General features: G+C 45.1%; 1 protein-coding gene across 9 annotated transcripts in view; it reads right to left on the bottom strand.

The window, feature by feature from the left end:
• ARHGAP20 (Rho GTPase activating protein 20) overlaps positions 1-26,983 on the bottom strand; it is a 232,599-nt gene that overhangs the window by 61,130 nt on the left and 144,486 nt on the right. For all 9 annotated transcript variants that reach the window (XM_045018115.1, XM_045018105.1, XM_045018125.1 and 6 more), the window contains one exon: positions 22,873-22,958. In XM_045018115.1, the coding sequence (XP_044874050.1) occupies positions 22,873-22,958 (86 nt within the window). The remainder of the gene's footprint in view (positions 1-22,872; positions 22,959-26,983) is intronic.

Raw genomic sequence — 26,983 nt, 5'->3', positions numbered from 1 at the left:
GCATGAGCTCACCTCCCACCCTGGTGGGAGGAGCCCTGTGCTTGCTCTACCGTCCAGGCGCTTGCTCTGGCATCAGCCACCTTGCTGGCTGCTCACTGCTCCACTCTGCACCCTCTGGGATGTCTTGAGGTCCCACCACTTAACACAGCTCTTGGTGACTTCAGCTGTTAGTTGGGGAGCCTCGCTGCTAATGGAGACTGGGCAGAGACACTATCCCAAAGCAGGCCGAATGCTTAGACCTGATTATCAGTGATTTCAGCTCTGTTGGTGTGCAACAAGACTCAGTTGAATCTTAATCAGCTGTGTTATTACATGCTGGAGAGAGGAAGGGTCAAAATGGTGTCTAAAACCTTACATGGCAACCACACCACCAGGTACAAGCACCTGTCCCCACCCTCTCTCCACTCACTGGGCTTTGGCACTCATGTCCCCTGCCTAGCGAGTGCAGTTTTGATAAGGAGGAGTCCATCAACCAGGGTATGCCAAACACAGTTCTGCTGCCCTTGATTCACACAAGGATAACAACCCTTTAGTACCCCTGCTCCTGATAAAGTAACGTGTGATCCAACACCAGCCAAAAGTGATCATTTAGGCAAAGCAGTCCCATCATGCTGAGCACCTAGGCAAGGTAAGTGTGCCCATGCAAAGGTCAGCTCCTGAAGTCCTCTTCCCCAGCTCAACACTAGATGTCAGGGGAGAGCTCATTCAGACCCAGCTTACAGTAGCTTCCATACAATTAAGCTTGAGAGATTTGCCTTGTATTAAACTGCAAACAAACCAACCAATCCACCTTTATTCTCAGAGTATTGCTATTCCTATTTCTTCCTGAACAGGATGTAATGTATTGAATGCAGTTCTATTTTAAATATCACTCATATTTCATTAATTCACTGGACCAGTACTGGTTTGCTGGTTTTAATTCAACTACACATTGAAAAAACTAATTGTACATGTCTCATCTTTGCATTATGCCAAAATATTATTACACGGAATTACTAGCAAGAGTTATAAAGTCAAACTGCGTAAAATATGCTTCTTTTGTACTCTCCCTGAAAGGCAGTGAAGGAACCAGAATGCAATAGAATACTCACATAGCTATTAGTATGAAATATGTTATTTAAAAATATCTCCACACCTTTTGCCATTGATGTCTGGCAGCTTAAATGAAAACAAACTTAGTTGAAGTCATTTTTACACAGCTGAAATGACAACATTCTCTGCAGCAAGAATGCACTATAGTGTGGTGCCTAGAGTCAGGAAAATACACATGTGGCTTGGTTTACTTCCAGGTTTTGTTTTAAGCTTTAACAAACAGCTGCAAGGTGTTTACTCTGCAAGTTTAACACAAAGGGCCAAATTCTCTATTGGTGCAAGTTAGCAGGGTACATTCCAATGGAGCTCTGACAATTTACACCAGAAAATAATTTAGCTTTTTTTAAAGCACTAACGAACACTCGAGACTTCAAATACTTGCTGTGTGGATATTCTGCAAACTCTTCTACAGAGCTTCAATACTGATCAACTACAAAGTCGGAGGGCTTATAAAGATGGAGGGAAAGTTTAGGCAAGGACATATTTGCATGTAGAAGGCAATAAAGTCTTTTTAGCCTTCAGAAGAATCGATCCTCTGTTCACAACTGCAATTTAAATTTTTATTCAGTGACATAGCAGCACCACCTTGAGCGGCATTCCCATAACAGTTACGCCCGGGAGATGCCATTCCAGGCACTATTTGCACAGGCAAAGATTTCTTTGTTCCTTCTACTCCCCTTGTCACAAAAAAGTGATTTTTGCACAAAAATAGAAAGGACCCAAAAATAAATATCTATATTAGGGCTGGATCCTGGCCCCCATCATGACTTAGCCCATAGCCCATAATCTCCTATAGGAGATGCCCCTAGCTTAGGAGAATCCTAGGTGGTGTAGAACCAGCTACACCAATTCTACACACCCCCATCCATCCATCCCATGACAGGGTAAAGGGACAACCGCACTTCGGTGATCCCAGCTGCATGGAAGGCCACTCAAGAGTCAATGCAGCTAACACAATTTACAGTAGTCCTGAGGGGCAGAATTTACATGCTCACCAAAACGCTCTTTTTGTGCTACAAATCAGCCACAGATTGTTTACAAGGTGCAGTGGGATTGTTTGTGGCAATGATTAGCATATCCCACTGCCCACGCCTACCAGGAAACAAGCGCATGGTAAGGGAGGACTTGGGACAACTACATAAATTACTTTTAATATGCATAATAGTTCTAGATCACTGCCAAACTGCTTACCACAGACTAATCGCCTAGCCGGGTTACCAGATAATAAACTGGTGTATGTTAATGCTAGGCAGGCTGCTAGGGGCTGAGCAGAGTCCCATACCAATGAGCTCATTCCCGTTCAGCCGCTGAACATTCCATTTTCCAGCTGCTGTCCTAAGTATCTCTCCTCCCCAAGCTGCACCACATGGAAACTGTCTCCAGATAGGCCACTGTACTTAAAAAAACAAAAAACAAAACACAATTATTTGGTCCAAAGCAATAAGAGACATTTGAGCCTGGACAGGTAAAATTAAAGTCAATTTCAACAGCTGTTAATTTTCAGGCCTTTTGGCAGTTTGCCCTTTTTAGGAGTCTTGAATTACTAAACTTACTGATTTATAAACTATCAAAATAATAAAATATAAAAAGCCTTAAACAGGATTGCTAAGAGATAAATCTCTACATTACATATTCTAATATTAACTCTGGTTCTGTTCACTCTTTTCACCTGTTTCCTTTAATTTCCTTCTCTCGGGATTCTATATTACATTCACTTTTGTTACTATTTAACCCTTTCCTGCTTTAATTGGATACTTTATATGATCTTAAAAAACCTGAATCAGCCACCTTTAGGACACGTACCATCGTGTCAGTTAGTGAGGAGGAGCTAAAGCCATCATGCACTTTTTCCTGCCATAGGCTGCTAAGCTCTACCAGTCTGTTCAAATGGCCATTCAAACCTGACTCTCTTTCCCCAGCTGATCTTACTTCTTTTTAAGTAGCCAGACTGGAACTCTTCTGGATTGTTTGTCAGCCCGCTGATATGACAGAACTCATTGATTCAGCACCTATCAGACTGATAAATCACTGCTGAAACTCCACTGAAGTCAGTGGCATTACAGTGCAGATGAACTTGGCCCATTGTGTTTACAAAAGACAGATTAATTCCCACTACCCTGTTCTCATTATGGTTCCTCTTTGGATATTCAGAGCTCCCAGCCACAGGTCACCATGCTCCGTAAGGGCTACAGAGGAAGCACCATCACCCCATCCCTTTCAAGAGGACACCCTCAGCAGGGTGTCTGTTCTGGAGATAGTCAGCTCACTCACTACCACCTCGCTACTTGTCCCACTGCCTTTTAAATAGGCAAAGCAACAACAGTCTATGAAACAGCTGCTGGCCCAACCTTACTCCAGAATGCTTTGGGAAGCTCATTGGACTGAAAAAGCCTCCAATAGCTGGTGCAGGTGGCTCCTACAGCAAGGCTCAACTCAGAGTGGTTGAAGTGACAGCAGTGCCACATGGTTGCCTGCTGATGTCCTGAAGCTTGTTAGGATCAGTGGGAGCCTGTTCCATGACCTCTTGATGTCCCTTTCCCCTCTTGCATCTCCCAGACATCTTCAAAAAACACCTTGAATACTGCATGCTGTTCTGGTCACCCCATCACACACACAAAAAAAGATATTAGAATTGGAAAAAGTACAGAAAAGAGCAACAAAAACTATTAAGAATATGGGACAGCTTCTCTATGAGGAGAGATTAAAAAGACTGGGACTTTTCATCTTAGAAAAGAGACTACTAAGGGGGGATATGATAGAGGCCTATAAAATCATGAATTGTATAGAGAAAGTGAACAAGGATATGTTATTTACTCTCTCACAACGCAAGAACCAGGGGTCACCCAATGAAATTAATAGGCAACAGGTTTAAAAACAAACAAAGGAAGCATTTCTTCACACAACGCACAGTCAATCTGTGGAATTTATTGCCAGGGGATGTTGAGAAAGCCAACAATTTAACAGGGGCTCAGAAAACTAGATAAGTTCATGGAGGATAGGTCCATCAATGGCTATTAGCCAGGATGGTCAGGGATGCAACCTCATGCTCTGAGTGTCCCTAGCCTCCAACTACCAGAAGCTGGGAGTGGACAACAGGGGATGGAAAACAGAAAACTGGGCTAGATGGACCATTGGTCTAACCCAGTATGGCCGTTCTTATGTTCTTAATCCTCACTCTCCCTCCCATAAAAGGCCAGTTATAATGGAGGAGCCCATATAAGGGCAACTCTCTTCTATCTAGAGTGACCAGACATCCTGATTTTATCGGGACTGTCCCGATATTTACTTGTTTGTCGCGCGTCCCAACCCATGTTCAGTCGGGACGTGAATTGTCCCGATATTTTGCCCTCCGGCGCACAGGCGGTGGGGGCTCGCACCCTCCCAGCCCCAACTCCACCCCAGCCCCACCTCTCCCTCCCCCATTGGATCCCTCCCCAAATCCCCGCCCTGGCCCCGCTCCCAGCCCCACCCCCTCACTGCTCTATTGGATCCCTCCCCAAATCCCCATCCTGGCCCTGTCTCTTCCCCAAGCACGCCACATTCCTCCTCCTCACCCCTCTCTCCCAGTCTTGCGCTAATCAGCTGTATGGCAGTGCAAGAGCTGGAGGGAGGGGGGAGAAGCAGGATGCAGCAGCCAGCTCAGGGGAGGTGGAGGCAGAGTGAAGGCGAGCTGGTGTGGGGAGGCAGGGCGTGGAGCTGCTGGTGGATGCTCAGCCCCCACCAATTTTTCCTATGCTCTGGCTGCTTTTTTTTTTGCTTTTGTTTTTATTTTTTTCCTCCGCTGCCGGCTCTTGGGCTTTTTTGGTTGTTTTTTTTTTAGTTGCTCTGCCGGCATCCCCCCGCCCATTTCACATCTCTCATCTGGTCACCCTACTTCTATCTCCCTCCTCCACTTAGCGTTAGTGGATTGATCAGCATCCCCTCCCAGCCCCCTAGTCAGACATGACCCCATCCCCATCATCAGGAGAGAAGAGTTTTTTTCTGCTTTCACTGAAGTCTGTTGTTACCTGTCAACTAATCACTGGCTTGTAAGTACCCAACAGCAGTGGGACTCCATGGTGTAAATTCAGTATAGCTCCACTGAAAACAAAGGATCTGGCCTCATCTCTTTAGCTAGCTTGAGAAACTACTGTGCATTTCAACATGATGCCAGTCTGGCTGGGACTCTGGAACGATAATGTCCCATTGAAGATTTGATTGCCACCTTGTTGAACTTAATCTTAGTGTTAATGGGAACGAATCTGTCTTTGGCTTGTTTCAAGGGCTTTAAACCATAGTCTGATGCTAGTCCCAGGGGATATGAATGATCCCTTTGCAGTGAGGGATTTACTTGATATCTCTGGCTTCGCTAGCTATTGCATGTGTATGACCCAGATTCCTTTTGAGCTGCGGTAGACAAATTAGTTTCAACTGTGTCCATCTGTTGACTTCCTTACAATTCCTATATATGAAAATTAGTCTTTTTTACAGAGCTTCTAGATCTATTTCTTTGAAGATTCCTAGGTGATGCTAATCTTCGTACAATCACACATGTGCAGAGTGGGTAGTGTAGAGTAAGGCAGGGGAGAATTAGGCCTCGTGTGCTCTGTGGGGCAGCATGATAAGAACTTTCTGCATGGCAACTATTTTTATATTTGTTGCCACTTTGGGTTTGCCAGACCTATGCCAGTGTCTGGTTATTGACTCTTTGGTGAAAACAGGTATTTGATTTTATACATCACCCACCAAGCCAGCTGTTTTCCTCTTGGAAAACATGGTTCACAGAACTCAGGAGAAAGCACGTGCAAGCCAGAGAAACTGTTCTCAGTCAAAGGGAATCAGTGTTAAAACAAGTTCCCAGGGGAGGCTGGACAAATCCACAGTCTGACTACTTTCAGGGTACAATGCAAAACCCAACCTTGTGACAAAGATTTCTACCACAGCTTAACTAATAGAGCATCAGGAGAAGGCAGGGAATGGGGGAAAGGAACCCAGGCACGTGTATTCTAAGCAGCGTCGCAGTCAGAAACTGTGGTGGGGATGGTCAGGCCTAATGGTCAGAGCCAGAATCAGGAATCCAGAACAGGGCTGGAGCAGAAGCAAGGCTGGAGCAAGCTAAGGCGTGTGGAGTCTGTTACCACTATCAGGCAGCAGAGAGTTCCAAGCCATGAAGTGACTTTGAGCAGACTTAGTTGCTGTTTCTCCTGTGAGGCTTGTATACCCTGTGATAAATGAAGGAGGGGAAAGTAACTCCCTTTTATGGACCCAGCCAGCCAGCTAGCTATAAAATCCCTCTTTGTAGCTGTTCTCTACTTGCTTTACCTGTAAAGGGTTAAAAGTATCACTGCTATGCATAGGTGAAAGGAAGAGAGTGGGCACTTGGCCAAAAGAGCCAATGGGAAAGCCAGAACTTTTTAAAATTGAAACAAGACTCCCCTTTTGTCTGTCTGTTGTTCTCGGGGAGAAGCAGACACAGAGCAACTATGCTGTAAGAAACTTGGGGCCAGTATGAAAAATCATTGATGATATACCTAAACTACTCATTTGAAATCTCAGATATGTAAGTAGATCAGGAAATGTCTAGGAAGACGCAATTACTCTTTTTATTTCTTTATGGCTTGTGGACTCCTCTGTGCTAACCCCAAATGCTTGTTTTGCTTTTAACCTTTAAGCTGGACCTCAAGAACGTTATTCTTGATGCTTAATCCTTGTGGGGTTTTTTTTTTAAATCTAGCAATAGCCTGAGTTTCCAGATGTATTTTCTTTCTTTTTGTTTTTAATAAAATTTACCTTTTTTAAGAACAGGATTGGATTTTTGTGTCCTAAGAGGTTTGTGCACATGTTTAATTAGCTGGTGGCAACAGCTGATTTCCTTTGTTTTTCTTTTTTAGCTCTTCCCCAGAGGGGGCGTGAAAGGGATTGAGGATACCCCACAGGAAGGAATTCCCAAGTGCGCCTTCCTGGGTCCTCAAAGGGGTTTTGCACTTGGGTGGTGGCAGCATCTCCCCATCCAAGGTCACAGAAAAGCTGTAACCTTGGGAGTTTAATACAAGCCTGGAGTGGCCAGTATAAATTTTTAAGTATCAGAGGGGTAGCCGTGTTAGTCTGGTTCTGTAAAAGCAGCAAAGAATCCTGTGGTACCTTATAGACTAACAGACGTTTTGCAGCATGAGCTTTCGTGAGTGAATACCCACTTCTTCGGATGCATTCACCCACGAAAGCTCATGCTGCAAAACGTCTGTTAGTCTATAAGGTGCCACAGGATTCTTTGCTGCTTTTATAAATTTTTAGAATCCTTGTGGGCCCCCACCTTCTGCACTCAAAGTGCCAGAGTGGTGAATCAGCCCTGACATACCCATCCTGAGTGTCACCAGACCAGCTCCTGGCTTGTAGATTGGCTGAAGCCTAGCACAGGAATTAGTCAGTGCAGGCTCTAGTTCAGGGATGACTCACACCTTATTGTCCCCGTACATTATGGGGACAAAAAACAGAAAATATTCTTAAAGTCCACATGTAACCCTACCATGCAGGCCTAGGAACCCAAGAAGCGCTCAAAGATGAGACCATTTAAAAAAAGATAAAAGCAGATTATTGTACTTGTTGCATAGTTAGAACTCGTTAGAGGCAGCACCACTTTATGTTCCATCACTACGTGACCCAGAGAGGTGATGCACCACCACATCAGTCCAGAATTCAACAAATATTTAATCCTGGCAATTTTCAGACTGCGGACACTGATGCATATCATAGTTGCTTTTCCCTTATTTACCCAAGACAAAATGTCACCACGAACTCTGTCAGTCGCTGATTTCTTGAGGTATGTCACTGCCCAACTGCTATGCATAAACACAGTCATTTGACTGAGACATTATTAACAAGAATCAGAGCTACACAGATGCTGAACAATTACTCATTTTGTCAAATGACCAGTCTCTTCTCCAAAGAACAATCTAAAAGCATGTGGGTACAGAACAATGAGAGTTTAGAACCTTCCTTTTATAGGACATAACCACTCACCATCTTTGACTTAAAACAGTCAAAATTCTAAAGGGGAACTGGATTGATGGACTTTTCAGCTTAGAAAAGAGATGACTAAGGGGGGGGGAATACAATAGAGGTCTGTAAAATCATGACTGGTGTGGAGAAAGTAAATTAGGAAGTCTTATTTACTCCTTCTCATAACACAAGAGCTAGGGGTTACCAAATGAAACTAATAGGCAGCAGGTTTAAAACAAACAACAGGAAGTATTTCTTCACACAATGCACAGTCAACCTGGGGAACTCTTTGCCAGAGGATGTTGTGAAGACCAAGACTATAGCAGGATTCAAAAAAGAACTAGATAAATCATGGAGGATAGGTCGATCAATGGCTATTAGCCAGGATGGGCAGGGATGGTGCCCCTAGCCTCTGTTCGCCAGAAGCTGGGAATGGGCGACAGGGGATGGATCACTTGATGATTACCTGTTCTGTTCATTCCCTCTGGGGCACCTGGCATGGGCCACTGTCAGAAGACAGGATATTTGGCTAGATGGCAGAGGAGCCATGTATATAAGTTACTGGGGGGGGGGCAGTTGCTCAACCCCCTCACTCTGCCCCAGGTCCCGCTTCCACCCCATCCCCTACTCCCCACCCTGACTCTTCCTGCCCCCATCCTGCCCCATCCCACCCCTGCTCCGCCCCATTCCACCCTCTCCCCGAGCATGCCCTGCCCTTTCTCCTCCCCCTCTCTCCCAGCACCTCCTGCTTCCTGTTAAATAGCTGATCCACGGCAGGTGGGAGGCATTGGGGAGAGGGGCTGATCTGCAGGGCTGCCAGTGGGTGCTGAGCACCCACTATTTTTTTTCCGTGGGTGCTCCAGCCCCAGAACACCCACGGAGTCGGCACCTATGCTAAACGGACCCTTGGTCTGACGTAGTATGGCCGTTCTTAGGTTCTAAAGGGCCAGCATTATCAATCATAACAACAACAAAAGTAAATTGTAAAGTTTACTTCTATATCTGAACTTGAAGCACTCTGAAAACTTGCTTCTGAGCTCCCCCGCTTTTTGCCTCTCTTCCTTTTTTTTTTAATAACTCCCCCCCAGCATATTGCTAAGTCTAGAAGAAGCAGCACATTTCAATCTCCAGATGCAAACACATAACTGTAAGCCAGTTTGTATGTAATAAATGAATAACTGATGCATTTTGCAACACAAACACATGCAGAGGAGAACAGGAAACTCCAATCCGTTGAATTCAAAGGCCATTGGAGGCCCAAGAGTTCACTTTGTTCCTTATTAACGGTTTTAATAATATTTTCCCCTAACTAGTACTGCAGAAAAACAAACACCTGGGTCCAACTGCACAGTTTAAGAAAACCACACTCTCCAGCATCACAATTAATCTAGATGAAACATGAATTGAAAGTGCCCTAAATGTCACAATTTGTTCTCTATCATTGTTACTTTAGGTTATTTTAAATGTGTGGCTTTGTATTAAGATGAGAAGCAAGCTGATACACACAAGTTTTTTTTTTTTTTTTTTTAAAGGCAGTTCTATAGTGTATTAATATTTGCCTGCATTGCATACAAAAGCAAAGCATATTAATGGGAGCTAATCAAAAACAGAGTTTATGTCCAATGGGAAATTCAGATATTTTAAAATTTGTTTATATCCTGAATCCGGAAAAAAAGTTGAAATTTCATGAACAAAAACAAAAAAAACAGAAAAAGTTTCTAATTGGAAATTCCCAATTTGAACATTCCTGAATCCAAAAGGTTTCAGTTTGTCAACCCACAGTCTCTGTGGCTGAGCTGCTCTGTTACATCATGGGAGCCACCTACAGGGAAAGACCATGGATGTATCCTGGGAGACGTACAATGGGGCACAAGGAACCGGGAACTACAACTCCCATGAGGCTCCACGGCAGCTCAAGCACACACAGAGATTAATGTTGACCTGGCCTGAAATGTTTCATTTTGATCTTCCTAATGGCAAATTCTTCCAAAATAGATATTTCCCCACATTTCCTCATTTCCAAGGGGAATAGGGTAAATTCAAAAATTTTTCAATCAGCTCTAATACTAATATTATTTTGGGGTACTCTGGAAGTGTCTTAATCACAAAACTTTATATGTAAAGCAGGAATGTGATAATCTTGAGCTCATTTGAGAGAAGAATGACACTTTATAGAAGTAGTTACATATATTTTGTCACTCACTTTCTGCATATTTGCATTAAAGCTTAAGCAGTACATTGCTTATCACAAACTAAAGCAAAGTTCCTATTCAGCAAGGCCAGAGCCGGCTCCCGGGTTTTTGCTGCCCCAAGCGGCAGAAAAAACAAACAAACAAACAAACAAAAAGCCGCAATCACAATAGGTGGCAGCTCCACCCGCCGCTTTCTTCTTCGGCGGCAGGTCCTTCTCTCCGAGAGGAACTGAGGGACCCGCCACCTAATTGCCGCCGAAGAGCCCGACGTGCTGCCACTCCCCCTTGGCCGCCCCAAGCACCTGCTTGCTGAGCTGGTGCTGGCAGTCGGCCCTGAGCAAGGCACTAAGCAAGTGCCTACTGTAAGTTTGCAAGTTTCCCCACTAAAGCCAATGGGACTAGTCACATGCTAAAAGTTAGGAACATGCTTAGGTACATTTCTGAATCAGAGCTTATCTAGGGCCCTGATTCAGTGGTATGTCCCACAACAGGTCCTTTTCTTTTTGGAGGCTTGAATCATTTCCCACTGAAGCAATGGAAAGGCTCCCATTGACTTTAGTAACTAGAGTTGGATCAGGTCTTTAATCCACTACTGCAAACTCCAAGCGTTCATGAATCATGGGGCAGGGGGGAGGATTTTAAAATCTAGTTTTAAATGGTGGGGTTTTTTATGTGCCTCATGGTTTGAGTCTTTAGGGCTCAGTTTTTCAAGTTTTTTCCATAACCATAAAGGCTAGAAACTTTTGCATGGTGTTCTGTTTTGTTTTTTAAATGAAAGCTGAGATTCTCATTATCACATGACTCCAGGACCTAGGGCTCTAAGAAAGAAACAATATGAAACTTGTGATAAAAATCACAAGAGTTGGCAGCAGTTAATCCTTTGGTTTGGGAATTTTTGTTTACATTTTTTCCTCCCTGTAGCGATGTGGGACTCACCCCTGGGGCGTTGTCTCTGGGAATTAGCTTGTCCAGCCTCCGGAGCGCCCTCTGCGGGCCGGTGTCCCGCTGTTGCTTGGCCCCTGTGTCCTCCCCAGACACGGTGCCCTGTTATCGGGGGTGCTGCCTCCTGGCCATACACCCCTCAGTCTCTCCAGGTCTCCTCATTCAGGGGAACCCCCACCCACTACCCCCACCACGCCTCAGTCGTAGGCTACTGCCAGTCACCAACTCGCCCCTGCGCCAGACTGCAGTGTAAGCCACTCATCATAGGCAAGGCTGGGTCTGGACCTGCTGCCTCTACCTATTGCTGGGCTGCCCCTTTGCAACCCCAGTATTTGCCTTAGGCCCTCTGCTAGGCCTGCAGCCTGGGGGTTTTCCAGGCTGGAGCTCCCCAGCTCCTCTAGCCTTCCCCAGCCCTGCTCCACTCCCAGTACCCTGCTCGGCTCCCTAGCAGCCAGGACCTTCATCTCTCTACCAGCAGAGAGAGACTGAGGGCTTCTGGCTCGCAGCCTCTTATAGGGACCAGCTGGGCCTGATTGGGCCATGGCCCCAGCTGTTACTGCCTTCCCCAATCAGCCCAGGCTTTGCTTCACAGCCTCAGCCCTCTCCCAGGGCTGGCTTTAACCCTTCCAGGGCTGGAGCAGGTGACCACCCCGCTACACTCCCCTTCTCACTGTTCTGAAAAACGTCTCTTCTTTCCCATGTTGTTCAATACATATGCCTCTTGGACAAATCACTCTAAACCCAGGAATGCAGAATCATAGGTCTGCGACTGTGTTTTTCCTGTCCCTTGAATCCCTCAGAATTCCATTTCTGCCTTGGAGGAATGCTTGGATGATACCTGCCAGCTATCTCACCCTTAACCCTGAGGAGAGAAACTCTGCTGTTGGAGAGGGATGATCCATATGAGGGGGTTTTCTCCTCTTCTATGTCTCTCTTACTGATGGGAAAAATTCAGGAGGTGAAGAATCTTGGGGTCACTTTTGACCATGCCCTTTCCATGTCCAGACATGCAGTGAAAGAGGTGTTTCTTCAGTAGTGCAGGTCACACCCTTATTTATCCTGTGACAACTCTGTTTCAACAACCGTTGCCCTGAAGACCTAAGAGGTTAAATTAGTGTAATTCTCTCAGACTGGCTCTCTCCGGGGCTTCTCCACCACTTCCAGCTCAGAATACAGCCACACATTTGCTCACTGGTTTGAGCAAACATAATGATCTAACACCCACCAATTATTCACACTAGCTGCTTGTAAAGTGACAGACTGACTTTAACCTGCCACTGCTGTTTCAAAAGCCCTTATTGTGTAGGCCCCAGGTACAGCAGAAATCTCATCCCTGAGCCCACTTCTAATTGTTATCTCTGCATTTCAGGGATCACACCTTCCCTTGTGGTGGGCTCTGGAATGTGGAATTTGTTTACTCAACATCCATCTCTGCCAATTCTTCCTCACTTAAAGGCCTGAAATCTTCCCAGTTTCCCACAAAGGTATTTCTTAGTGTGACCTCACCTAGCCCCAAGATTACCTTTCTTGCTCATCTTCATTTTTGTCCTCTCTTCCTGCAACAGTATCCCTACATTTGATGTGTTAACAATATTGTGTACTGTTTCCGTTTTGCACAGATTTCCTCCCCCACCACACCTCAGCACTTGGCTGAGGCTGCTTTACAAATACAATTATTAAGATTTGATTACATCGGTAACGCACAAACATTTTGGGCATACCTAAACTCCCACTGCAACTGGGATTGCAGTTTGACTGAATATTATTTATGATTGGTATCCCCGCAGCACCTAAGAGCCCCAGTCCTGGACCAGGATCCCACTCTGCTAAGCACCGTACAAACAAAGAATAAAAAGACAATCCCTGCCCATTACAATATTCTTTTTCATAGCCTGTCCTAAGCAGTTGGGTAGCAATGCTGCTGTAGTAAAGAGCTGCCACATTCCAGAGTTGGCTACGTCTCAGTGCCAAGTGAAGCAATTCCTGTACAGGAACATGATTGTTCCACTGAACCACTGAAGTCAAATGGGAGCAGAATCTAACACTAATATTAATGTGAGGTGTTAAAATACAACCTATGCATGTTTGGTGATGGTTATCTAAGAAAGAAAGAAAGAATGAAAATACAGCACATAGTTGCAAACTGAAATAAAAGTTTAACACGTTAATTAACATCATCGGCCTTTATTCCCCTCCTCCTCACACCTTGATTTCGATAAACACTGAATACTGATCTTCCTAGGGAAGAGGGAATAATAAAGGCTTTCTGGCAATTTACATTTATTAAATCTCTATTTTTGTCTTCATCTAGTCACACAGACTGGCTCATCCACTATCTTTCTGATTAATACCTTAGGAACAGACTGTCCAAGACATTGGGAACACAATGTATTTGCCTAGAGCCAAGTGGCATGTATTACTAGATAATGCATACAATCTAAGTTATCTAGGAATACTTAGCATTTGGCCAGGACCCTTCAAAGATAACATGTCAGAATCATTTATTGTGATTTAGAAAAAGGAGCAGTGTTTCCACAAAATATGAAACTTTGATTCTATTTAATGGAAGGAAAAAACCCCTAGGAAATTCCTTAAATCTAGATTTTTTTCCCATGCATCTTCAAATATAAAATCTAAAAATCCAAATGAGGATTATTTTCTAATCTATTTCCTTCTGAGGTCTATTGAAGTGTTCTTTTTATAATCCTTCTAAAAATACTATTTAAAAATTTAACACAATCTTTGCTCCTAGCTTATCAAAATTACCCTGTGCTACTCAGTGTGTTTCGCTTCTGACAATTTCACTTGAACATGCAGGAGTCTATTTGCAAATTGTCAAGTAGATCCAAAAATGAAACTGTTTCTAAAATCTCCTGAAATTATATCAGTGTGTTACAGCTTGCCAGAGTTCTGCCTTCTTCTCGTGGGAGAAGGAGTCAGCTTCATTTAGAAGTATAACAATTAGGGGAGTATTTTTCAAAAAGCACTCAGTGTTGGCCTAACTCCGCACCTGTTGTAATCAATGGGAGTTTCACAATTGACCCTCAATGCTCTGATGAAACTGATAATTAGAAAAAGGAAATAGATGAGGATGTCAATGCTGGCCCATGATGCCAGCCTCCGTTGTTACACTTTCAAACCAGCACCTTCATGCTTTCTCCTATCCTGTCCCTCCCTCTTGAGAGGAGCTCCCTGAAATATATGCAAAGCTACCTCAGTATTCTCCTTCAGATCCCTTCTTCAACTCTCCTCTGCTGTGATGCTTAAAAAAAAATCTTGATAATGGTTAGGCTGCTGGACAGGGCCGGCTCCAGGCACCAGCTTATCAAGCAGGTGCTTGGGATGGCAAATCCGGAGCGGGGCGGCACTTTCAGGTATTCTGCGGCAATTCGGCGGAGGGTCCCTCACTCCCGCTCGGAGCGAAGGACCTCCTGCTGAATTGCCGCAGATCGCGATCGCGACTTTTTTTTTGGGGGTGGGGGGGCTGCTTGGGGCAGCAAAACCCCTGGAGCCGGCCCTGCTGCTGGAGCACTGAGACCGCTGCCTGTCATGCTGACCAATATTGCCTCATTGTGTCCTTGTACTCCCCTGTCAGTATCCATCTGCTGTCTCTTATCTTATACTCAGATTGGGAGTTCTTCTAGGGTGGGGATGGTCTTTGGTTCTGTGTTTGTACAACGCCTAGCACAATGGGCTCCTGCTCCATGACCTAGATGCTACATTAATACTAATTATATATAATAATAATAATAATACAGACTTAAGTTCCAGACCTACCATGTGCTCCAAGTGGGAGCAGGTGTCACTTCACAAGAGCTCAATGAAGGCTCAGAAACCCGATAGCTATACTAACATCTAATGCCTCTTATCCCTCCAAACAATTTTCCTGTCTGAAAGAATGAGTTGGCTTGAGACAAGTCTCAAATGCTTCATATAAAAGAGTTTTGAGATTCATAGATTTCAGGGCCAAAAGGGATCACAATGACCATCTAGTATGACCTCACATATAACACAGACAATCAGATTTCACCCAGTAATTCCCTTTTCAAACCCATAAATTCTAGTGGATCTCTAGAACATATCATTCAGAAAGCCATGCAATCTTGATTGAACCACAATGATACCCAGTAGTAAACAAGATGATTTCAAATGCACACCATTCTCAGGGCCAAATATAATTGACCTGAATTTGGTATATGTCAACATTGCACTTCATGTTGGCTTTGAAGCAGCTTTTGCTTGCCCCTTGTCCACTGGCCTGCTTTGGAAGTCAACTGTCTGGCATTCGAATTCGAAGAACATGATCAGCCCAATAGAGTTGGTGGTATATGATCATAGCTTCGATGCTGGAGGTTTTGACTTCAGACATAACACTGATGTTGGTGCATTGGTCATCCCACTTGATTCAAAAGATCTTGCGGAGGCACTGTTGATGGCATCGTTCAAGAATATCGAGGTGTTTACTGTACATGACCCAGGTTTCAGCACCGTACAAGAATGCAGGGATAACAATGGGATAGTACATGAAAAGCTTGGTTTGATTCTTGATGTCACAATCTTTGAAGACACATTTTCTCAAGCGTCCGAAAACTGCACTGGCACATAGGTGGCAGTATTGAATTTCCTCATTGATGTCAGCTTTCTATGACAGATAGCTGCTGAGGTAAAGGAAGTGATCAACATTCTCCAGAGTCTCTCTATTGATCTGAATTATAGGAGCAGGATCCCAGTGATTCGGAGGCTGTTGGTGGAGTACTTTGGTTTTCCTGGTATTGAGTGCAAGATTGAGTTGGTTGTAGGCCTCAGAGAAAATGTCGACTATTTTTGGAAGATCTTCCAGGTGAGCACACAGGGCACAGTTGTCTGCATATTGGAGTTCAATGACTGATTTTGTGAAAATCTTTGCCTTGGATCAGCGGCGACTGAGGTTGAAGAGCTTGCTGTCCCTTTTGTTTTGAATGTCAAGTCCAGAGCGGAGCTTGTCAGCAATGAGAAGAAAGATGACAGCAAGGAATATGGGGGAAAAAAAGGGTTGAAGCAAGACGCAGCCTTGCTTGACTCCTGTCTTGACTAGGAAGGGGTCCATTTTGGAGCCGCTGCTGACCATCATTACAGACATGTTGTTGTAGAGGAGTCAGAGGACAGCAACAATTTTTGGTGGGCATTCAAATTTAAGGAGAACTCTCCACAGATTCTCACAACTGATAAGAGTCAAATGTTTTTGTAAGGTCAGTGAAGCTCATGTACAGAGGTTGATGTTGTCTGCAGCACTTCTCCTAAAGTTTGTGGGTGATGAAGATCATGTTGGTGGTACCTTGAGATAGTCTGAATCTGCATTGCAATTCTGGGTGGATTTCCTCGGTAAGAGGAAGCAGCCAGCTGAGGAGAATTCTGGCAAGAATCTTTCTGGAAGTGGACAACAGGACAATTCCTCAATAGTTTCCACAATCCAATCGGTCTTCTTTCTTGCAGATGATCATGATCATGGCATCCCTAAGATTGGCTGGGATTTCTTGTGAATTCCAAATCTTGAACATTAGGACGTGAAGCTGGGGATCTAGTTCTTCTCCTCCTTCTTTGAAGATTTTGGCGGGAATTCCATCAGGTCCAGATGCCTTATTGTTCTTCATCTACTTGATGACTTCCTTTACTTCAATGAGTGTTGGTGGGGTTCTAAGGTCATCCTTGACTTAATCCCTCAACATCCCATCAAAGATGCTTTTGTCAATGCTGGAGTCATGATTCAGGAGGTCTTTGAAGTATTCCTTCCATCATTCATTGATCAATTGTCCCTGAGGAGGGTGGCTCCATCCCTAGATCTAAGGGGGGTTAGCTCTTGAGTGCTGGGTCCACAGAGGGCTTTAGTGGTGTTGAAGAATCCGTGCACATCATGGGTGTTAGCGAGTTGTTGGGGTCTCTTTTGCTTTGTTCTCCCACCACTTGTTCTTCATTTCATGGGTTTTCCTTTGAACCTCAGGTTTGAGTTGATGGCGGACATATGGCTTCTGCTTGGAACTGATGTCACTTTGCCAAGCACAAAAGGCTTTGTGCTTACAGTTGATCAGATCTTGGATTTCCTGATCATTCTCATCAAACCAATGTTGATGCTTCCTGGTTGAGAAGCCCAGTGTTCTCTCACATGCAGCATAGACAGCTGATTTGAGTGCTTTCCAGTAATCTTCAGGGCTCTCCATCTCAGTTTTGGTATTCATCAGTTTCTCAGGGAGGCACTGCAAGAAAAGGTCACATTTAGTTGGGTCGTTGAGACTCTCAACACTGATCTTCTGTCTGGTTGATTTCTTCCACATTTGTTGTTTTGATGCAAGTTTGATGGAAGTAATGGAGCAGATGGGGTGATGGTCCATCCAACAATTGTTGGCACTTGTCATCACTTTGGTGATGTAAACGTCTTCACAATCACGGACAATGACATAGTTGATCAGATGCCAATACTTAGACCCTGGGTGTTCTCATGATGTCTTGTACTTGTTCTTTTGGCGGAACATGGTGTTCATGATAATTAGGTTGTGTTCTGTGCATTTTGTCAGTAGAAGAATTCTGTTAGAATTGGTCTTACCCACTCCTTCCTTTCCAACCATGCCATTCCAGAGCTCCAAGTCATGTCCAACTCTTGCATTAAAATCTTCAAGGAATATGAGTGTGTCCTCTTTGGGGACGGTGGAGAGAATTTGGTCAAGGTTGGCATAGAATCCTTCTTTGGTTTCCTCATCAGCATCAAGAGTTGGAGTGTATGCACCACTGTATGTTGCATGCTGATTCTTGGCAAGTTTAAGGCAGAGAGTCATGAGTCATTCATTGATGCTAACTGATAATTCTGCGAGTTGGTTGACAATTTTGTTTTGGATGGCAAAACCAACGCCCTGGATTCGTCGTTCATCGTCACCTGTTTTTTTCCAGAACAAAGTGTAACTACCACATTGTTCCTTGAGCTGTCCTTCTGTATGTCAAGTCTCACTCAGTGCAGCATTGATGATGTCATGTCTCCTGAGTTCTCTGGCCATGATTGCTGCTCCTCACTCTGTCTAGTTATTTTTCGGTGTTAATCTGGAAGCTCACTTTTCCACTTTGGGTGACCCTGCCCAGAGTGCGAAACTCCAAGCGGCACTGCTCTCAGGATTCTGGGAACAGTCAAGCCGCTCCACATCAAGGTCACGATCCACTGTGGTAGTCTTTCCAATAGATTTCTAGTGTAAAACTTGCTCAAAGTACTTCAAATGCAGCCATCTAATTACGTGAAACAGTGCTAGCATGATCATCCAGTGTTACTTTGTGAAGACAGACAGGCTGGGTTGTATGGAGAAGAAAACCAAAAATAGGGAATATTTTCATCCTTTGGAGGCAATGGGCCATATTCTACTGTTATTCTGGTGTAAATCCAGACTAATTCCATTGGTAACAATGGGATTATATCAGTGTAAATCTAGAGTAAACAGCCACACAACCCTAGATCACAGCACTATAACAACAACTATCTTATAAAACATTTGGACTCTTCTATACACCAAATTTCTGCCAATTGCCATGATATGTAATTCACTGAAAGCTAAAACAGCCACCTCCAGACATCAGAATGGTTTCTTTAAGAAAGAAAAAAAAATACTGTGAATAACTTTTACATTGCCTGAAGGCAAGTTTGCCCTGCACTTGCATTTTATTAAGTTGTGCCACATGTAGTCTGAGGACACCTGAGATATACAAACTGCTATTGAAATATGACCAGACTCATGTTTCTAAGTATTTCCTGCCCTTATAAAACCTTTGCACTTGCTCATTAATTTCAACAAATACTGAGGCGAACCAGCTGTTGAGGTGAGACGATTCATATAAAATATCTCACAAATGTATGCCAACTTTGCATGGGATCTTATTATCTACAAGTGATTAATCAACCATTAACAAGTCAGTGTATTGGAGTAGTGACATTGGGGATCACTGCCAGAAGGAGAATAATGGATTTTGCTTACAACAAAAGGGAACTAAGTGCTAAAATAGCTTAGAGAGAAAATTTGGAGATTAGAAAACAGTCGTTTTGTTGTTCTTTAGCTCTCTTAAAAAGAGAGAACACTTTACAAGAGTTAAACATTTACACAACAAGCAGAGCAGGAAGATCAAATGCATCCAGTTTATTGATGAAGAGGAATGCATTTTGTGCAACAGAAGAGGAAAGCTGAATAGGCTAAAATAGAAATTACGATCCCAGCAAAAAATGAAAATACTGGATGATCCAAAGGGTTACCTTGTAGCATAAGCCTGCTTCTATTATAGTGAAGGAAAGTTCTGTCACTGAACTCAGAGCAGGTCCTAAAATTTTAGCACTTTCTGTTGGTAGAAATGGCTCCTAATGATTGACTTTTGGGGGGATCATTATAAATGAGACCCATACTATTGGAAAAGTACATTCTCTGAGGACAGTGGGATATAACACTTAGCTCTTTTATATAGTTCTCTACATACTGAAAGCACCATACAGACATTAATTAAGCTGAGCCCTTGTTTATCCCTTCCAAGGAGATGATACCGAGCTAGTGCAGATACAGCTGGCTCTAGACAGGGGACCATTGCAGGGATGGACAGATGTTGAGCTAGATGCCAACAAGTCGAGGAAAACTCTGAAGATTAAGTATTGTGGAAGCCTGTCCCTGTGTGTCCAATCACACCCTCTAGCAGTCACCACTCACAGTATATATGAAGATGCACACCCATCTCAGCTTTGAGAAATTCAATTGTGTGAAAAAGTGTTATTGTGAAATCACAAATTTTAAGGTAGTTGCAAAGATGGGGAGGAAACAGTAAATAACAGATAATAAAAATGAGTTACCATAGAGTCTGAGACATAACTAACTCCTTAATGAGGCAGGTAAGTAACCTGGAAACTAAAGGAAAGCAATTAAGTGACTTGCTCATGGTCACAGAGGAAGTGTCAGAGCCAGGACTAGAACCCATGAGTTCCTGGCTCCCAATCCCAAAGGCGGCACGCGAGCCAATTTTTAATGGCACACTGGAGCCTGCCTGGACTCCAGCAGCCATTAAAAATCCTGCCCAGCCTCACCCGCTCTCCTCCCCACGTGGGAGCAGAAGCATAGCTGTGTGCACGGGGTAGGCAAATGGCCCCACTCTCCAAGCACGGCAAGCCGCGGGGTCCGCGCTCTGGGGCCGGAGCGCCGGCCGAGAGCAGCAAGCTGCCGGCCCCTCCCCCACCTTTTCCCCTCCCCTGGAACCCTGCCGCCGTGTGCAGCGCTCTGGGGGTTGGAGCAGTGCACTCCCACGGGGCAGCGGGGAGGCAGACACGCTCCCTGCTCAACTGGAGCTCTGCCGCCGCAGCGCTCTGAGGGCCGGGGCTGTGCTCTCTGGCGGGGCAGCGTGTCTGGCTCTGCGAGGAGCCTCAAGGTAAAGGACCCAGGGCTGGGAGGGCTAGATAAGGGGTGGGGGCAGTCAGGGGACAGGGAGTAGGGTGGGTTGGATTGGGAGGTGGGGTCCCGGGGGGGGGTTAGGGGCAGGGGTCTCTGGAGGGGGCAGTCAGGGAGCAGCGAGGGTGGGATGGGGCATGGGAGTCCTGGGGTTTGTGAGGGGGCAGGGGGTGGATAGGGGTCAGGGCAGTCAGGGTACCGGGAGCAAGGAGGGTCCGGGGGGGGCAGTTAGGGTGGGGGGGTCTCTGGAGGGGGTGGTCAGAAGACAAGGAGCTGGGGGGTTGTATGAGTTGGGAGTTCTGGGGGTCCTGTCAGGAGGCAGGAATGTGGAGAGGGGTTGGCGCAGGCAGGGAGTGGTGGGGGGTTGGATGGGTCGGGAGTTTGGGGGTCCTGTGAGGGGGCGGGGAGTGGTTGGATGGGGCATGGGAGTCCTGGAGGTCTGGCTGGGGACGGGGGTGTGGATAAGGGTCAGGGCAGTAAGGGGCCAGGTAGGCGATACGGTCCAGTCCGAGGACAAGGAACAGGAAGGCTTAGATAGGGGGTGGGGTCCCAGGACGGGGTAGTCAGGGGACAAGGAGCAGCGGGGTTGGGAGTTCTTAGGGGGGCAGTCACCCAGCCCTCTCGCCTGAGCCCTGACCCCCCAAACACACACACACCATGCCCTCTCTCCAGAGCCCCGCACGCCCCCCAGGCCTCTGCCCTGAGCCCTGTACCTCCCTCATACACACCCAGCCTTCTGCTTGACTCCTTCATCCCCCCCACCACAACCCTAGCCCTGCACCGGCACCCCCACCCATACCCAGCCCCCCCTCTGCCCTGACACCTACACCCCCACATACCCAGCCCCCAGCCCTGACTCCAGCCCTCTGCCCCCAGCCCTCTGGGTCCCGGCCCCGCACAGCCTGCTGCTGGTCTTGGGTTCTGGCTGACAGACCCTTGCCAGCCGGGGTCCCGGCCGCAGGCCTCGCTCAGCCCTCTGCCAGCCTAGGTGAACAGAACCCCAGACCAGCAGCAGGCTGAGCGGGCCGGCAGCGTAAGATCAACATTTTAATTTCATTTTAAATGAAGCTTCTTAAACATTTTGAAAACTTTATTTTACAATACAACACTAGTTTAGTTATATAATATATAGACTTATAGAGAGAGACCTTCTAAAAAACATTAAAATGTATTACCGGCACGCGAAACCATAAATTAGAGTGAATAAATGAAGACTCGGCACACCGCTTCTGAAAGGTTGCCGACCCCTGGTTTAGAGAGTTTTTTTCTATGTTTCTCCTTTTGATTCAAAGACAATAAAAAGACCTGTAGCAGCTTCTAGAACTTTCAATTTACTTTCCTTTGTTTTTTTGCAACTCTGATATTTTCTCAGAATTCTTTTCAGATTTTTCAAGTGCTGTGGAATTCCACTGGATGACAAATATGGATCCAGGTATTAAGTAGATCAAACAGCAAATTTTCCAAGGCCCACACATTAATTCCCTAAATTCCACACCACAGTGTGGGAAATAGTGATTCTTTGCATAGTTGTGCTTTAATTTTCCTTAATTATGCTTCTCAGTAAGGTTCTCCATGTAGTCTGACATAACAACATTCTACTTGACTGTTCACTATTTCATAAACATTGGTACTTTGCAGGTTTAAAGTCTATTGAATTGTTAATAAGATGCCAACATAGCACAAGAGGAGAGTTATGTACAGTAATGTATCATAGAAACTTAGCTCATACAGCAACTGGTACTGAATTATACTTAGTGCTGCATATGGGCATGCGGGGGGAGAAGGAGGGGGATGAAAGAGGGAACCATTCACCCTCCCTCCCTGCCCATTCCATCACCAGAGCAGGCAGCCATGATTTGGGGTTGACTAATGCTGCCTGATGGGCTGAGGAGCTCAAATAAGGCAGGCCTGGGTGTGGCTGGAGAGCAGCTATGCTTGCCTCCTTGGCATATCACCCAGCATTAGGACAGCTGTGCTAGAGAGCAGCACTGAAAATGCCTTTTAAAAGATGTAGCAAGAGCCACCTCTCCATGCACACCACACCGCACCTCTGGATGCATTATGCCTTCCAGTAGATATTATGCCAATGTAGCTAGCAGTGAAGGACACTTCCTGCCACTCCTCAATATGGCACTGCCTGAAGACATAATTTAGCCTAGTTTGGATAATTGCTTGTCAAAAACATCTCAAGATTTGGGCTTAGGAACTGGAAAAAGCACAACCAGCAAAATACATCAACTCACCTGGTGATAGTTCTGGACTTATTAAGTGCTTTGCTGAGGACCAGAGATGGTGCAGACTGACGTCTTTGAGCCAGACTCTTCATCTTCTGATTGGAAAGAGAAACAAAAGGAACCAGAGGTGAGATTTTAAACACTAACTGAATGTATACAGACATTCCTCTCCTGTCTCCATTAATCTAACTGGAGTGCTATCTCTAAAGACTGATAACACTAAGTGTCAGCATTAACTATTTAATTGCTGATTATTGGATAGAATGGGAAAGCGAATGGCAGTGAAACTCACAAAAGACAGGGAAGAAATTGGGGATTACTGCAGGGAAGGAATAAATGAGGGGAGCCACAGACAAGGAAGATAGAGAAAGACAAAGGATGGGGAAGAAAAGGGGGGGAGAGAAAAATAGCTGTAGTTCTAGAGAGCAGTGTATTTTTCTACTGAGTGAAGCTGAGTATTACAATAAAGTGCAAAACAACTAAGATTATTCTTCTCCAACGAGGTGATTTTCAAAAGCACCCAAAGGATTTACGAGTACACATTACATTGACTTTCAAACAGACCACTGTTCTAACCACTACCATTCCCCTCAAACAGGCAGGAAAAAAAACCTAGATTTCCTGACCTCTCCTGATGTCTTAGTAATTAGTTGGCAAAGCATGTGTGAGATCCCCCTCTAATGGCTGGCCCTCAGAAAAGATAAGTTACTTTTTTAGCTCAACTAATAGGGTGAGCCAAAGGGCTGGAGGGTCCCAACTCTGCTGATTTGCAACCAGGATCCACCCCAACTCTGGTAGTCATGGTAGAATTTGTTTTTTCCAGTTTTTTTTTTAAACTAGTGCATTTAATTCACCTAGTGAAGAAGCATTCTTAAATACAGATTCTATAGCTTAAAAAAATCACTATAACTTGTCTAACGTGGCACATTGCGCAGCAAAACCCACGTGTTCCACATTTTGGTCATTTGTCACACACTTGGATTGCCTGTGTCATGCACTGAAGGTTGAGAGATGTGCCCCTAATCTATAGCTTCTAAGACATGTGTCTGTCCTTACAAACTTTGGTATAAAAATATGCATCTCTAGAATTTTCATTTAACATTGTTCCAGATCTCAGGATTGGTGACCACAGAGAACAAACAAAAATAAAACTCTAAAGATTCATCCCATGACTCTTTTCAGCCAATTGTGATCCTGGATTTTCTTCCTTTATGCTAACAATAACCACCGAATACTATTAAACATTTTAGAGGACTATTGATTCTTCTGACAATTTGTACTCTTAATATAGCACAAAACTTGTTTGGGCAGGTTCATATTACATTCTTCATTGAGAGGAAAAACTATGCAATGCTCCATTGTATCCTTTCTTTAGCCAAGCAGGGAGACATTGATCAGTAATCATAGCAGTGCATTTGTTGCTGTGATAATTTTTGACACTTGCTTTTCTATTCATGCAATACGTGCTTGTTTGGTTATAATATATTTGTCTGGTAACAGACTTTGCTCTTACTAAGGCTCTGTTATACAGCAGTGGTTGAATTTCCATGATAAGTTTGATTTCTGGTCCAACTCTAAAATCTACCAAAAATCCTATCCATTTTGATAAGTTACGCCTGTGACCAAGTTAGAATTCTTTTATCTGATTTGCAGTTATGCAGATAAGGGTTTAATAGACTCAGGGGCGGCTCTAGAAAATAGGCTGCCCCAAGCAGCGCGGTGTGCTGCGCCGCCCTTCCTCGGTCCCGCGGCGGGTCCCCTCTTCCCGCGGCTCCGGTTGAGCTCCCGCGGCAGGTCCACCGGAGCCCCGGGACGAGCGGACCTCCCGCGGGCACGGCTGCGGACGGTTCGCGGGTCCGGCGGCTCCGCTTGAGCTGCCGCAGTCATGCCTGCGGGAGGTCCAGCCGAGCCGCGGGACGAGCGCCCCCTCCGCAGTCATGCCTGCGGCAGGTCCGCTCCTCCGCGGCTCCGGTGGACCTCCCGCAGGCATGACTGCGGCAGGTCCACCGGCCCAGCCTGCCGCCCCCTAGATTTGGCCGCCCTAGGTAACAGCTTGGTTTGCTGGTGCCTAGAGCCGCCCCTGAATAGACTGACATCCTAAAAAAAAGATTTCCAGTGCTTTTTTGCCACTTTATAGCAGAAAACAGAGAGAAAATACCTTCTTTGCTGAATTCTTCTAGCTGAGAACTAGTGTAAAGGATCAAACACTGCCTGATTACAATCAAATCTCACAGACTTTAAAGCCAGGAGGGACCATCATGATCATCTAGTCTGACCTCCTGCAGAACACAGGTCAGAGATTTCACCCAATAACTTCCAAAGACTAAGTACTGTGTCTTTATAGGCATTTTCAGTCTTGCCAACTTCTAGTTTTTATCATGTGTCTCATGATATTTGGTGGTTTTCTTAAAGCTCCAGCTCCTGGAGTCATGGGATTGAATGGGAGTCTCAAGCAAAGATTTTTAAGAGATTTTGGACCTAGTGGGAGAGAAGAAAAGTTAAAAAATGTGACCCCCACAAAGGCCTAAAAAAACAGAAGACAAAGTGAACAAAAAGATTAGTATTTTTTAAAATCTCATGGTTTTCAGGGGGCTGACTCGTGATTTTTTAATGTTTGAGGTTCAACGGGACCCTGATCTTGACTGGGAGCCTCCAAGGGCTACAGTAACATAGAATAATAATAAATGAGTATCAGATTCCAGCAAGTTCAGAATAGGACTCAAATCACTGCTGTAGACATAAGTTTTCAAGTCTCTAGCCTTGCAGAGAGAGGCCTCAAAACATAAATAGATCGCTACAGAGGCTTGCCATAGGAAAGAGGAGAATTTCCCAACCAAGACTGAAGTTACTCAGGCCATCTGTTTGTAAATGAAAACACTTCAAAAGTAGTGCTCAACACAGCTATAAAGTTCTTCTAATTTTTATTTATTTAGACAGATTCCTAGTTTAAAGAACAGAGAGTAGGAAACAATTAAAATTAAGTTAATTTAATTCATCTATTCTGTGGGGGAATGAGACAGCTTCCTGGTCTAGCGAACTGCACCCAAGATGTCTGTTATCTCTAGCTTCCCTACCCATGTTTCATATGCACATACACACCTTGAGGTCTCCTGTTGGCAGCACTTAGGAGACCTAAGAGGATCTGTATGGCAATGAAGAGCAAGCAGAGGGCAAGGGATTAGTGGGAGGAGTGGCAACAGACACAGAGCCAGCATTTCTCCATATACAAATCCCATATGTCCATATCATGAAATCCTAACATTTTTTTAAATAAAGGAAAGTAGTATGGTAACAAATCCTCACTAGCAGAGGCATGCAGATAGGAAACATTATAAAATCAATATCCCATGAATAAGGCTATGATTCAATCACGGGTATTTTTAGTAAAACTCATGGACAAGTCACAGGCAATAAACAAAAATTCATGGCCTGTGACCTGTCCATGAGTTGTACTATAAATACCCCTGACTGAATGTTTTGGGGGGTGGGAGGAGAATCTCTGCTGGGTGGGGGTGCATCAGGGGGCTGTTGTGTGGGGGGGTGGGCAGCGGCACCAGCTGCTGGGGGCTGCCAAGCCAACCGCAGCTGCTCTGGCCGCCCCAGGACTGCTGCTGGCGGCCACTCACAGTGGCTGCTCTGGCCGCCCTGGGACTGCTGCTGGGGGCCGCCAAGCAGCGGTTGCTCAGGAAATGGGGCCAGCTGCCCGGGGCCTCCCAAGCAGCAGCCGGAGCGGCTGTCCCCGGGACCACATAAGCAGCTGGCCCCAGAGCCAGCTGCTTGGGCAGCCCTGAGGTCAGCCACACTGACTGCTGCAGAAGTCACGGAGGTCGCAAAAAGTCACAGAATCTGTGACTTCTGGGACCTCCGTGATGGACACGGAGCCTTAGATGCACATTTTTAGTACTCTGCATGCAAAGATGTAGGCTGGCATCTGCAAGGGACAGAGTTAAGGTACTGTATGTCACTGTACATTTACATACTTTCATAGGTGTGGGTTTCTTCTAAATTTTACCTTATCACTATGTTTCTTGGGTTTCTGTTTTTTTAAACTCAAACCACAGAAATGAACCTGTAATCTTAATTTCACCTTAAAGTTTTCTGTTGGGGTTATAATACCATA

The sequence above is a fragment of the Mauremys mutica genome, chromosome 1 (assembly GCF_020497125.1).
Source record: "Mauremys mutica isolate MM-2020 ecotype Southern chromosome 1, ASM2049712v1, whole genome shotgun sequence".
Taxonomy (NCBI): Eukaryota; Metazoa; Chordata; order Testudines; family Geoemydidae; genus Mauremys; species Mauremys mutica.
This window is presented reverse-complemented; position numbering and strand designations above follow the sequence as displayed.